General features: G+C 38.3%; 1 protein-coding gene across 1 annotated transcript in view; it reads left to right on the top strand.

Moving 5' to 3' along the window:
• tmtc2b (transmembrane O-mannosyltransferase targeting cadherins 2b) overlaps window positions 1-13114 on the top strand; it is a 63636-nt gene that overhangs the window by 28863 nt on the left and 21659 nt on the right. Inside the window, exon 3 of the mRNA XM_049722780.2 lies at window positions 11421-12261. Coding sequence (XP_049578737.1) covers window positions 11421-12261 — 841 coding nt within the window. The remainder of the gene's footprint in view (window positions 1-11420; window positions 12262-13114) is intronic.

Genomic DNA, 13114 nt, shown 5'->3' with positions numbered 1-13114 from the left:
AAATCTCACCATGCTGTCTTATTGCACTGATATTGACTTTTGAGTTTGAGTAAAAGATTGTGTTGCAGTTGGGAGCGTTTCCACATGGCATGTTTACAACAACAGAAGAGATGCTATGACTGTTTTCACCTTGGTCGTGCGTGTCATTGCGTCCAAATTTGGTGGCAATTAAATCTCCTCAACAAAAAGTGATGTTATAGCCCACATTGTGTACGTTGCTTTGAGAGGAACAATCTGTGGCTTGTCAGATACTTTTGGGAGAAAAAAAAACTGCTTCTCATTGTGTATAGCGAGAGCTATAAATCAAATGTGAGAGTTAGGATTGCTTAAAGTTGTGTTGACTGACATTTGTCATTATGAGAACACGTTATTTTACGACATCACAGATATAAAAAAAAAGTCTAAACAGAGAGCTGTCATCATCTCCAAAGTGGTTTTCTTTTCTGCCTGTCTTCTTCCATGTAGGCCACACGTTTCTCAAAGCAAATGCATCAGTGACAAAAGTGCATTGTAACATTTATGACCAGTAATAAGATTCACTACAGACTTTTATTTTTGCCTCCTAAGTGGATTGAATTTTTTTTTTTTTTTCCTGGTCAGACTGCAGCATCTGGCTATATGCGAGACTGACAGACCGCAGTGATTTGGCGCTGTCTTTTATTACACTGCGCCTCACTCAGCTGAAGTAGCTTGACATTTAACTCTGCGAATGGTAGAAGAGGTCTGCTTATCTGATTATGTCTCTCAGTCAATTACAGTAGTGGTTTATATCAGCTGCAAATCTTTCACTGGACCATTGTAGCTTCTGTAATAAAAATTGTTCAGGAGCATTATTTGAGAGCACCTTTCATGCTGCATGTCAAAGCCATTGCCTTTTTTTGTCAAAAAGGGGCATGTGTGAAAGCAAATAGTAAAGTAAAAAAATAATCAAGTAAAAACCTTATATCTGATACCTGACAGTCTGATAAGGTAATAATTGCTTGTAATTTGCGCTTATCTTGTGATTTATATCCAGCATCTTTGTCACCCGTGTAAGGTTCAGCTTGTGTTGCTTTCTCTACACTTGCTGTCTCCGTGTGTCATCAAATCAAGCGGATGTGCTAGTGTGCTGGATTAAAGCTTAACCATGTGCTGAGTTGCTTGCAGGCCCTGACTTTATAGTATATAAGTGCACCATATTAAGTGTTTGTGGAAAAACATGCACTTCCTTGATTATTTCCTGTCTACTAAAATGCCTTCCAAATGTTGGAAGTGATGCTTTTTGCTCAGATCATACAATGTTCTTGCCATTGCATACTGGAATATATTTGGTTTGTTGATTATGATGAAAAAATGCAAAGTAGCCTACACATATACTTTGATTATGGATAAAGCAACTTTGATTATGGATAAAGCAAGATCTAATTGGGTGTGTAATTCTGAGTAAACCGTTCTACTGTTTTAGTCTTTTTGTCTGGTGTTGCAACTTCATATGACATCAAAGAGTCAAGTTTTGTAGAATTTTCCCACATTGTCCTAAATTCCTTGAAGAAACCTTGTGAGGCGCAGTGCAGGCCTGAGGGGCTGACATTCTTGTGATGAACTATGATGACAACTCTTTGAAAACATAATATGTGAAATTTGATACTTTGAAAGTAGAACCTGGATGAAGAACAATGATGCTGGTGATGTCATGTCAGCAGAAAAATCTATTAGTGCAACTCACCATTTATCATCAGAGAAAGTGGAGAAGTTGGTCTGAGAACACTTTTGTCTGTCTGCTGACCCAGACTCTGAAAAAATAATTTCTAAATCTGGGCCCAGATCCAGCTGGCCTTCAGTGAATGTCAAACTGACATGCTTTATCTTTTTACACCTCACATTTTCTGTTCACACTTTGGTTGTTAGTACAAGGTCACTGCTCGAGGTGTGTGTGTGTGTGCATGTGTGTGTGTTTGTGAATTTATCTGTCTGATTGGTTACAGACAGAGGTTACTTGGGCTGTGGTGGACCATAATCACTTTCACATTGGTTTTCTATGATTAATACAGTGTTTGTTGCTTTTTATTTGGCTTTTGGCAAATATGAGGACCGGCCTTAACAAGGGGGTTATGAGAGAAGCATAATTAGTTACATAACCTGATCAAACTTGCATTTTTAATAATGATGTAAATTTGACCACATTTGTGTAACATTTTAAAATGCAAAAAGCATTTGTGAAATGCTGCATGACTTTTGCATTACACACTTTGTAAAATTCAAACATGTATGCTTCACGTAAAAACTTTTTTGTTTTTGTTTTTACGTTTCCTTAGGAGTGGTTAACTTCTTTTTACTCTTGAAATACAGTTATGAAGCTAGATATGTTATTTATGAGCTGCGTACAGGTTTTACGATGCTAACAGTTTGACCTTGCATATTCCTCTTATTTCTACTACCTGCTTTCTAAGGGGGTAAATGTTTGACAATCCAAGAAAATCCAAAGTCATCCAGTATTCTTTAATTTGTCCTCAGCCTTAAACTCCTACAGTATCCCACTGAGCGACAAACAATTGGAAGTGTTTGAAAAGCCAGCGAATGTTGCCTTCTCATCAGGGTTAAATGTTCCCAAACAGTCGTAGTACTTACTACTCTTGTCTACTTTTATCTGTGATAAAATGATAAGCACTATTTTTTTTTTTTATCTTAAAAATAAATACAGCCCACATAGGCATTATATTCTCACCTGAGGCTTTGCACATGCTCTTTCAGGCTCTGGTGGCTTCCACCAGTGTGATAGATCATGTTCAGCAAGTGACCCCTGCCCTCAGCCACTTGCGTCCTTCATGGAGACACACTTCACTGCTTCTGTTCGTGAGAGCAAGATGGGGGTGCATGATGGAAACTCATAAATGGAAAAACAAAAGGGGGCTTAGCTTGTACAGAATGGATATTGAAGTGGGTTTCTTTCCAATGAATTCATCCTGAATTATTTCCACTGGCAGTGGATAGGTCGGCTCTTTGGATCTGTGTGTGTCAGAGCTCTGCAGCAAGTGCAACTACTGCAGTGGAAAGTGACTTAAACTTGCCAATGCACCCGACTTTACCACTTCAAATAGAAGGTCAAAATAGAAAACAAAAGATTGAAAGATTAAAAAAAAACTTTACAAGGCTGGAGATAATTCACATTGTTGCAGCTGTAGACTTTTTATAGCGAGCCTGTCTGAGAATCAATGGCAGCGGGTTATGTAAGACCTCAGTCACAGATTGTAACGTCCCACGTCAACAGTGTCCACAGCACTAATCCACTGGTTGTCTTGTTTTTGTAAAATCTCTAAAATCTTTAATCTTCCACAGGGGATCATGATCAGTGTAGCAATTACTATAATTACTTTTAATATAATTGAGGCACACTTCAATCGGACATTTGTCTCAATTCAAATTCAGTTCAATATTCGCAGATGACAATGACCTGGATGACTTTATAGAAGAGGTATTATGCACACAGTTCACAAAATGTGGCTCACTCTGGTTTGGTTTGCCTCATTTTTGGTCCCGCTGTAAATGGTCCAGTCTGGACAGCAATACATTCTAAAATACCACTTTATATAAAAGCTCACACATTGTTCATCCTGAAGAAATCTCGTTATGCTTTGGTTATATTTCTTCATTTTGTTTTATGTGATGAATGAACTTAGTCCTCAGGGAGTTCTATTCAGTGATATGTTGAATTTGACTCTTATTCTAAATATACTTAAGTTGAGTTACAGAAGTTGTGCAATTTTGACAAATGTATTAATTAATTCTCTACATATGTTGGGGATCACAATAGAAACAAGTGAGCGCTCGTGATCTATAAATTGCCATTAAAATGTTTGTGATTGACAAATATTAAATTTATTGGATGACTATCATCCAGTTTGGAATAGCTGCTGAAGGCTAAGCATTCCAGCTACCTCATTAAGTTGGTTCTATGCTGCAGTGCTATAACAGTGCAGCAGGAATTCCCTGTGACTGCTGTTGGAAAGGACATCAGCACTTCTCAGCGGTGGTCTTATCTGCATTGTTGACTCTTGCAGCAAAGTAGAGGGGAATAAATGGTAAAAAAGGATGATAATAAAAAACGAGCTGCTGGAGTGAATTTGTGCTAGTTTGGCGGACTTATTCACATGTGACGGCATGAGGACGATAAAGCAAGCCTTAATAAATACGGTGTCTCAATGTGCTGACTTTGATATACACACACACCAGAGATGAAATGTTTAAGAAGACACTGTTCAAAGTGGATTTGGCGGAAGTGTGGCTAGTAATTAAACTGTCCAAGTTACTGCCAAATTATTTGTAAATAATAAACTGTTCCCTATCTTTTTTGCTACTTTTTTGTCTCCTTTTTAATATGGGGACCTTTGCATGAACAGCAATGAAAAATATGTGTTTTTTCTTGTTAAAACCAGTATAAAAATTCTCAGATGTACAGAGAAATGTACAAAGACTCATCAGTACAGAATTCAAATAGGCCCCCACTAGGTGTGGAACGAATGGGTCCAAAAATGTTCTACCCACTCCAAACCTAAATCTTAGCAACCGATTTTGAAGAAAAAGCAAATTTCAGCATGAGAAAACAATAACTGGTACAATTCGTTGCCTACCCGATCATTTTCTTGTGCACTCAGGCATGAAAAGATGTGCCAGGACTGTGAGTGATGTCATGGTAATATTTAGTGCTGCAGATCCATTAGTGTTTCCGCCTTCCTGCCTTCAGATGACCGTAGGGCTCGTATCTATAAATCGTTCTTCCCAACCACCTGTAGACTGCTTTATTGACATTTACGAGACAGAATTATAATAACTTTTGCATCAAATGCGAACAATGATTGAATAAATGCAACCATCTCTCACAGTTGTTTCTTCCATTTGCTTTAGGTGCTTGGTTCCACTTTTCTCTCAGTTAACATTAATTTAAATGTGTGGACACGATCGCTGGCCTTCACTCAGTGCTCATGTCTTTATTGTGCACATTGGACTGATTATCACAGCGGTAAAACAAAACCACACGGGGCTCGTCTACACATAAGTAGTGGAAAGAATTCTCCTCCACAATCGGGCAATAAAGTTGAAGTGGAATGAATTTTCTGTAGCCTTGCTTAAAGTTTTCTTTTTCTGTGATCAACGTTTGATCTTGTAAAAAAAATAAACACATAACTCATAACGGGACTGGTGAATCTGGGGCCAAGTGCCAACAAACAATGTGATGTAATCATGTAATATATTAAAAAGCACTATTGTGTACTCTTTATATAGATTTGTATACTCAATAGAAAAACACACAAAAAAATGTTTTTAGAATTACTTCTATTTGCGTGAACCTGACATTGGCTTCATATTTTTGCTTCTAAAATGTGTCACAGTAGATGGAATAACAACATATTTTCCAGAATAGGCAGCTTCATCAAAGTCAAATTGTGACATTAAGTACAATTCCAAGCACAGAAACACGTACAGTGACAAAATGACAATAACACCACATGAAGCTCGATGAAATATCATACAGCTTTCCAGCAAGCACTGCACAGCACATCTAGCACTTGATTACTAAAACATTTTATTTTACTACTGTATCATATTGCTGTTATTGCCATACTCCTCCATGGCCCCAGAAGGGACCCGCCCCACTCCTTGCTAAAAAGGAGCAACACCATGAGGAGACATCGCAAATCATGGTGCCAGAGCATCTGGGAGATTTTCTCCAATCCGCAGATTGCGTGTAGAAATAAGTTATCATGTCTTGGTGGGTGGCCAAGGTGGCATGCAGACCTGTCAGCTCACAAAGAGCTCTGCTACCACAACTTGAAACGTTTCTCCATTTTGATCTTAAGGCTGATTTTGTGTCATCGAGTTTGATTTTTTTTTGTCTGTGGCCACCTTTGATTTACCATCTCAGACTGAGAACTACAAATTAAAGCTCTCGAGGCATTACTTTTACGAGCCTGATGATGAATCTCATGTGTATTGCTGGTCAGCTTAATACACAACAAATGTTCTGGTGTCACTAAAAACAGTGGTCAACCATTACATGACGCAGTGGAGTAATTATATCAATGCAGGATGTGACATCCTCCTATAATCTGTCTGCCTGGCCTTGTCGAGCTGCTTTGTGTGTGTTTTGAGGAGCTTACATGTGTGGTAAAACCTGCAGTACAACATCTCCCGAAGGCTTAGTAACGATGTGGAACCATGCAGGGAAAGAGCACAATGTAGTTTGGAATGTGATAAAGCAGTCTTTCGGAAGCAGAAACATAAACAGTATTTTGTTGTCCTCTCAGGGGCTCAGTTGTCATGCATTTTGTCTGCTTTTGGTTCTGTAAAGTCCGCAATTTATCATGGAAGTCAGTCAGTGTAGCAGTAAAGATTGAGAAGTACTTCTCAAAACACTCCCCTTCATCAGCATCTTATCACTAGCTGATTTGCAGCTTGGTTACGTTTTCTATGCTCTCACAGGACAAATAAATATGGCGAGAAAATAGTAATAGTGAACAGTCCGCTTTTTGTTAAAGATGATTACCGTGGTTTTAAAAAAAAAAAGAAACATTTTAAAATGTTAAGTGCTCAGAGTAACTTATTGTTGTTTTTTTTGTAATGTCATTGTGTTCTTTTGTTTAATGATCTTGACTGTGCAGCGTTTTTTGATCATGAGAATGTTTTTTATTAAGTGACAAACTTTTCTTACTACTAAATCAAAGCAGCTGCACAAATTAGTGCCAGATCAGAATTATACCAATTTTCTGCAACTGTTTTCACTGTCAAAATCATGACAAATATGCAGTGGTCTGTTTCATCAAAAATATTAAATTTCAAATGCGTGTAATTTTGTAGCATTTTGGTTTGGTTGTGTGCTTTGTGTAGTCATTTAAGTTTTCAAGCCACTTAGGAAAAGTTGGCGTCCATACAAACTGGATATTAACTGATTATATTTGATTAAAGCAAAATTTACCACAATTTTGTATTCTTTAGAGAAACGTGTGTCTCTGAATGTCAGTGGTGTGAGATGTAGTATTTGAAAACTAGACATCACCTGTCTGAAATTAAAAGAAATCATGATTTGTATTGCAAATAAGCAAAGAAAAAAGCAACAGCTACTCAAACGTTTGAGCCTTGCTTAGACAAATGTGTTGCTTTTTTTGCTTTGTAGCAATGTCGGTCCGACTGATCATCTAGGTTTGTTTAACTGGGTGTTTTGAAATTCAGCCCCTAGGCCTTCCTACCGCACTTAAATGGAACCTTACCATCTGAAGGAACGTCAAGTCTTTGTTAACAGTGTGAGAATTATTTGATTTGGCATTCCGTTGCACTCACTTTCATTGTAGGGTGTCAGTTTGAATTTCAAAACAACATTCCAGAATTCACGCAGTGGGTACCCAGTTTTTGTTAGGTTAGCCCTGATTAAATTTGATGGCTAAATAAATGTTCTGTGATTGTAGCCTGAGGAGAATAAAACATTTATGGACCCCTAAACCAGAGTTATCTGGCTTCGTTGGTAAAATGAAGCATGTTTGCTTTGTGATTGGTCAATCATTCACAAGAATAGTTGAAGAGGTTGACTTGAAGTTGGGCCAAAAAAGGCAAGCGGGAATGTTTATAAAAAGTTGCATACTGTGTTGCTGCAATCATTATGGTTAATAAAAATCTGACCAGCGGTATGAATGAACATATTTTTACAAGATTCTAATCAGTCAATGTCTTAGGTCTCTACTTCTCATACTTTTTTTTTAAAGCATTCCGTTGATATGTGGTCCTTTATTATATATTATTACCATATATGTACTATTATTTACATATTAAATACAAAATCTTCCCACCTAATTGAACATATTTTGCGGTGTCACCATATAGGTATGTCATGTACATAGTGTATTTTTGACCCTTCAGATGCAGCCTTTTGCTTTCTGTGAAAGATTTTCCATCTTTGAGCTCAGTCTATCGGCCTTACCAATCGTCTGACTTGTGGGTTTCCTGATGGGTTCACACAGGTTAAAAGATTTGATCACAACCAGTGTCAGCCAAGTCCTCTTGACCCTGTGACCACTCCCACCATGTGGTCCAACAAGTCATGCCCTTGACTATAAGTAAACTAAGCTTGAAGGGCTTTATAAAGTTGTCTCCCTATGACTACAACTGCTGTGCAATTTATCTCAACTATATAACAAAGGCTATGGATGATTTATTATTCACAATGATTCACGCCACTAAATTGGAATCTGATTTGAACAAGAAGCAGGGTTATCCTTGGTTGTGGTTCATGAGTCTGAATGTTAAACTTAAGCTATGACTGTTAAAGCAGCCAACAATTCACTTAAATCCAGGTTTCGGGTATCACTCTTTGCAAACTCGAGAGCCAGATGGTGCTAATTCCCAACAGTTTGGATATGAAATCTTTACGCTCGTCTTATCTTGTCCTGAGTGCAAGAAATCAGCTTTTTACACCTAAATGACTTTACTGTTTGATGTTACAAGCTAAAACAGATAAGAGGAGAGTAATAGATAGATTGACCGAGGCTTTGTGGTTCTGGGACCACAAGTTGCATGGTTACTTGATCCGGCAGTAAAGGAGCAATGACACGTGTGGGTTGCAGAGTCATCCATCAAATACTTGGAGGGATTTAGTCAGGCGAGTGGTCTTGGGGAATTGTGAGTTGAGTGTCTACAACACCCCGAGCTCATTTTCCTTCTGCTACAAGTCTATCATTGTAAGAAAGGAGCGTGATGGAAGAGACTATCAAGATAATTGATCTGAGTGATGATGAAGAGGATCGGACAGGTCAGACATACCTCATCGTCTCACAGAGTTATGTCTGAGGTACGAGCCAATCTGATGGGGCTTGTTTCAGGAGGCTGTCTGTCGTTCGACGGATTGATATTTAAATGGCGGTGCAGCGAGCCAGTTTGTGCACCCAGAGAATACTTCACTCTAATTAATTAAATTTGTATGCACTTTGAGGAAGAAGAAAAAAAAAACCTTTAAAATTGATGTTGCTGCTCATTCATTTCAGAGTAATGAGTGTGTTTATTGAAAAAAAGGCAGGCACAGACTCAAACCGAGCTTCGGTAATGAGGCCCTTTTGCATTTCAAGGATATTTTATCTGTATGCCTTACAATGGCTAGATTGCTTCAATTCTGAACTGATTCTAAAAAATGTGGAGCTCACGTGGGTGTACTATAGCTCATACGCAAAAGACTGAAAAGCCTTCGTTAACAAGCAAAATACAGCTAAAGACATGACCTTAATTCAAAAATATCCATAGTAAGAATAAACGGGCTCACTGCAGGATGTATGTTTCTTCAAGAGACGATAAAGATGATCTAGAAAGCACAGTAATCAGGTTACATATGTGGCTACATCAAATTATTGTTTCGGGTTGTCAATATTGTCAAAAGATTTAAATCGGAATTCAACTCCCAGAAGAATTTGGCCCCGTTATGCGAAACATGATATTCTGATTCATATTTTGATTGATGCAAAATCCACTCGAGCAAATGTGATGTCATTTTTAGTTCACACCAATTGAAAAATGGCCGCCCTGAGATGTATAAAAAACGAGTGGAATTTGCTGCCTCAATCATATTCCACAAATGAAATATTAACCAGAATACCGTGTTCAGACCAGTAGACCTGCATAGAATATATTGATTGTTATGAAATTTGGGGCGTTTACTTGCCTTTAATATTGCCGTTCATTTTGCGTTTTACACTGTATAGGCTACACAAATCACAACAATGTAAAATAAGTGAGGTTTAGCTCTGGCCCTCATATTTATTGTATGGGACTTTGTATTTATACTTTTCTCCAAATTCACCAATATCGAATAAACAAGTCTGTTTTATCATAATATGATTTAAGAATAGTACTAGTAAGTCTTGGTGCAAATATTTTTTTAGTCCCGTGGGCATTTGATGACAGATGCAGATGTGGCCACTTGAAAACTGTTCACCTGCAGCCACTGTACGCAAGTTTTGTATTATATAAGGACTTAACAACTTTTGCCTGTGCCACAAAAGTGTCATGAGAGTCTCAAGATGAGCCTTGTAAATCCCTCTGGATCCCCCTGAAGTAATGATTGGGGTGTAATAACAGCCAGCAAGTCTCCCCAGTAAAGTCTGCGCAGAATTTAACCCCTGGGCCTCACCAACCACTTCAATGCACTTCCTGTATTTTTCAAAGATCCTTCTTGAGTAGAAAAGTGGTCCTACTAGCTCTTTTTCCATCTTTTTTCTTTGTCATTCGATGAGAAGTTAAAGCCAACTCTCCTGGTGTTTTACCATTAATATACTATGGAGATATGTTTCTATTTGGTCTGTCATGCTGTGTTTTTGACAGTGACTCAAATTACAAATAAATGTATTTTATGGCCTTATATATTGAACTGTGTCGCCACATAAGTCAAGAATGAATATCCTTTGGTAGTGGTATTTTCTTTCCTCGCATTCCAAAATAATTTCATGTGCTGTACTGGATCCATTTCTACGTTGAAGAAAGAACCAGGAGAGGCATTTTTGATTCTTCAATATAGTATGTCTTTGTCTTTCAGTTATTTTAGCGGAGTCATACAACAGTTCAATAGTAGCCTAGATATTCATATATTTTTCTCCTGTGTTCATTGTGCAATTTCCTGTGGTCTTCATTTTGGTTTCCCTCTCTTTGCATTGGCAGTGATGATGAGCAGATAGGAGAAATTCTTCTATTAGATGTGCTCTTTCATTCTCTGTTGTGTTATGTGGTCTTGGATCTGAGAGGAAATCAATGTCTCCCAAAATTGAGTTTTTTTTTTAAGGTTTGTGATGCATGATTTTATCCTACGGAAGGCGAGGCTTTCACATCAGGCTCATGAGTAATCTGAGAATGATCTGTACATGCATCTGTGTTGCATTTGGTAAGGCTTTAAAAAAAATGGAGAAAAGTAAAAAAATAATCACCGTACACGTTTTCTCAGGCTGTATTCTGTATTCCTCAAAATGAGTCTCACAACTGTAATTCTGATATACCAAATCGATGGGTTCTATCTCAAATACTTGTTTAATCAGCAAGAATGTTCAAGTTAACATACTGAAAATAGAATTTACTTTAATGATTGAATTCAAGTGTTGCTGGACGGTTTGGACGGGTTATTTAACCAAGTTGTTTGTTTAACACACTTTAAGGATATGATAAATCAGAACTCAAGAACTTTTTTTGATTGAATTCATGTCTTCTAATTCACAACCATTTAAGTGATGAAAGGTCAAACATCCCTTTGTTTAATCTGCCAAACCACAATTTTTAAAGTGATTAGAAAGTTCAAAACCAAATGAAGAAAGAACATCATAAGCCGGAAACCAAGTCTTTCTTGTGTTAAATGTGCTGCATATAATGTCTTCGAGCTGCTTTGATTTTTATTTGTTGGAGCTTTTGTGTCGTTTGTCTTTCAGAGAAATAACGTCCATCTGCTGATGAATGTATTTCTGCTGGCAGCCTGGGGCGTAATCCTGTTGGCCTGCCGTTTATACTGGATGGGTAACAAGCCCCCAAACTTCTCCAACTCCGACAACCCAGCAGCTGACTCCCCCTCCCTCCTCACCAGGACACTGACCTTTCTCTATCTACCTGCTGTCAACTTTTGGCTTCTTCTCTGCCCCATCACACTCAGCTTTGATTGGTCCATGGACACCCTACCTTTGATCAAGAGCCTCGCTGATTGGAGGAATGCTCATACACTCCTCTTCTATTTGGGATTTTTGCTTCTGGCTTGGTTCAGTGTGTGGAAGCAGCCAAGAGCCAAGGGCAAGGAGACTTATCTTAAAGCTCATTTGTTTACCAATGGAAAGAATGGAAACAGCAATGGACACAGTTACCAGAATCATGAAAATGAACATACGAGCAATTCTTGTATGAGCACTCACAGAATACAGAATGGCACCCAAAAGCTCCAGGAGAGCAGGACCTCGCTACCTCCTACAGAAAATGTTGTGGTGTTCTCCCTCGGCCTTTTGGCTATCCCTTTCCTCCCAGCCACAAACCTCTTTTTCTATGTAGGCTTTGTGATTGCAGAAAGAGTACTTTACATCCCCAGCATGGGATTCTGCCTGCTGGTAGCTGTGGGGTTGAGGTCTCTCTACGTCCGACTGAGAAAGAGGTCCTCTAGGACTTTGTTGGTTTACTGCAGCGCAGCCGTGATTTTGCTTTTTGGTGTTAAGACTGTTTTGAGGAATCGAGACTGGGAGAATGAAGAGATGCTCTACAAATCAGGGATTTCAGTTAATCCTGCAAAAGGTAAGCTACTTTAACAAAAATGCTCATGCCAAATTGAATGTACATGAAAGACGCGGCTTCTCAAATTCAAGCATCTTTAACAATTGCCTGCACTAGAGAAAAACAATTACATTTAATCAATATTTTAACACCTTAATGCAATCAAGATTGCCTCTTTAGACGTTAGGTGAAGAAATTCAAGACAATCCAATTTGTAATCAAATTAGACTTATATACACTTACTGCAGATACAGTAAATTGCAGTTGTCGAACACCTCCACCTTGGGGAGTCTCAAATGCTACTGTAGTGTTGCCCCCCCCCTCAACCTCGTGCATTACGTCCAGTGCTGGAACCTCAGCAACAATAGTAACTGAATGGAGTCAACAAAGTGTCAACACTTAGAAACTGTAAGCATGTCAACAAATTAATGAAAGTTGCAAGCTATTTTATTGTAATGACATGCACAAGGTCTCTATCTGCTGCTGTTACTGCTGTAAATAATTCAAAGTAAGGCTGTTTCAAAATGTCTTTTCTTCAGCAGTTAGCCTCACTACTAGAATATGGAAGTTGTGCATCTCCTTCTCAAACTCTACCACATTTTTCAGAATGAGCATTCAAAGAATACTCAGTATTCTGCTTTTTTTAATAGCACAAGTTTCCCTTTTTCACTTGGAAGGGCACCACTGCCGTGGCACTATTTTGTAATTGCATCCTTCAACAGGAATTCAAATATTCGACAGTCCTTTTATTGAAGGCCAACAGACACAGATTTCTGTTCAAATCATTGCTCTAATCGCCACTTAAAAAGGAAGTAGGGCTACGACTCGTGAGGCAACAGCAGGATACATTGTGTAAGCTAATTTCCCTTTCAAA

This window comes from Syngnathus scovelli, chromosome 6 (assembly GCF_024217435.2).
Source record: "Syngnathus scovelli strain Florida chromosome 6, RoL_Ssco_1.2, whole genome shotgun sequence".
Lineage (NCBI taxonomy): Eukaryota > Metazoa > Chordata > Actinopteri > Syngnathiformes > Syngnathidae > Syngnathus > Syngnathus scovelli.
The sequence above is the reverse complement of the archived record's forward strand: the minus strand, read 5'-3'. Positions and strand labels throughout refer to the sequence as shown.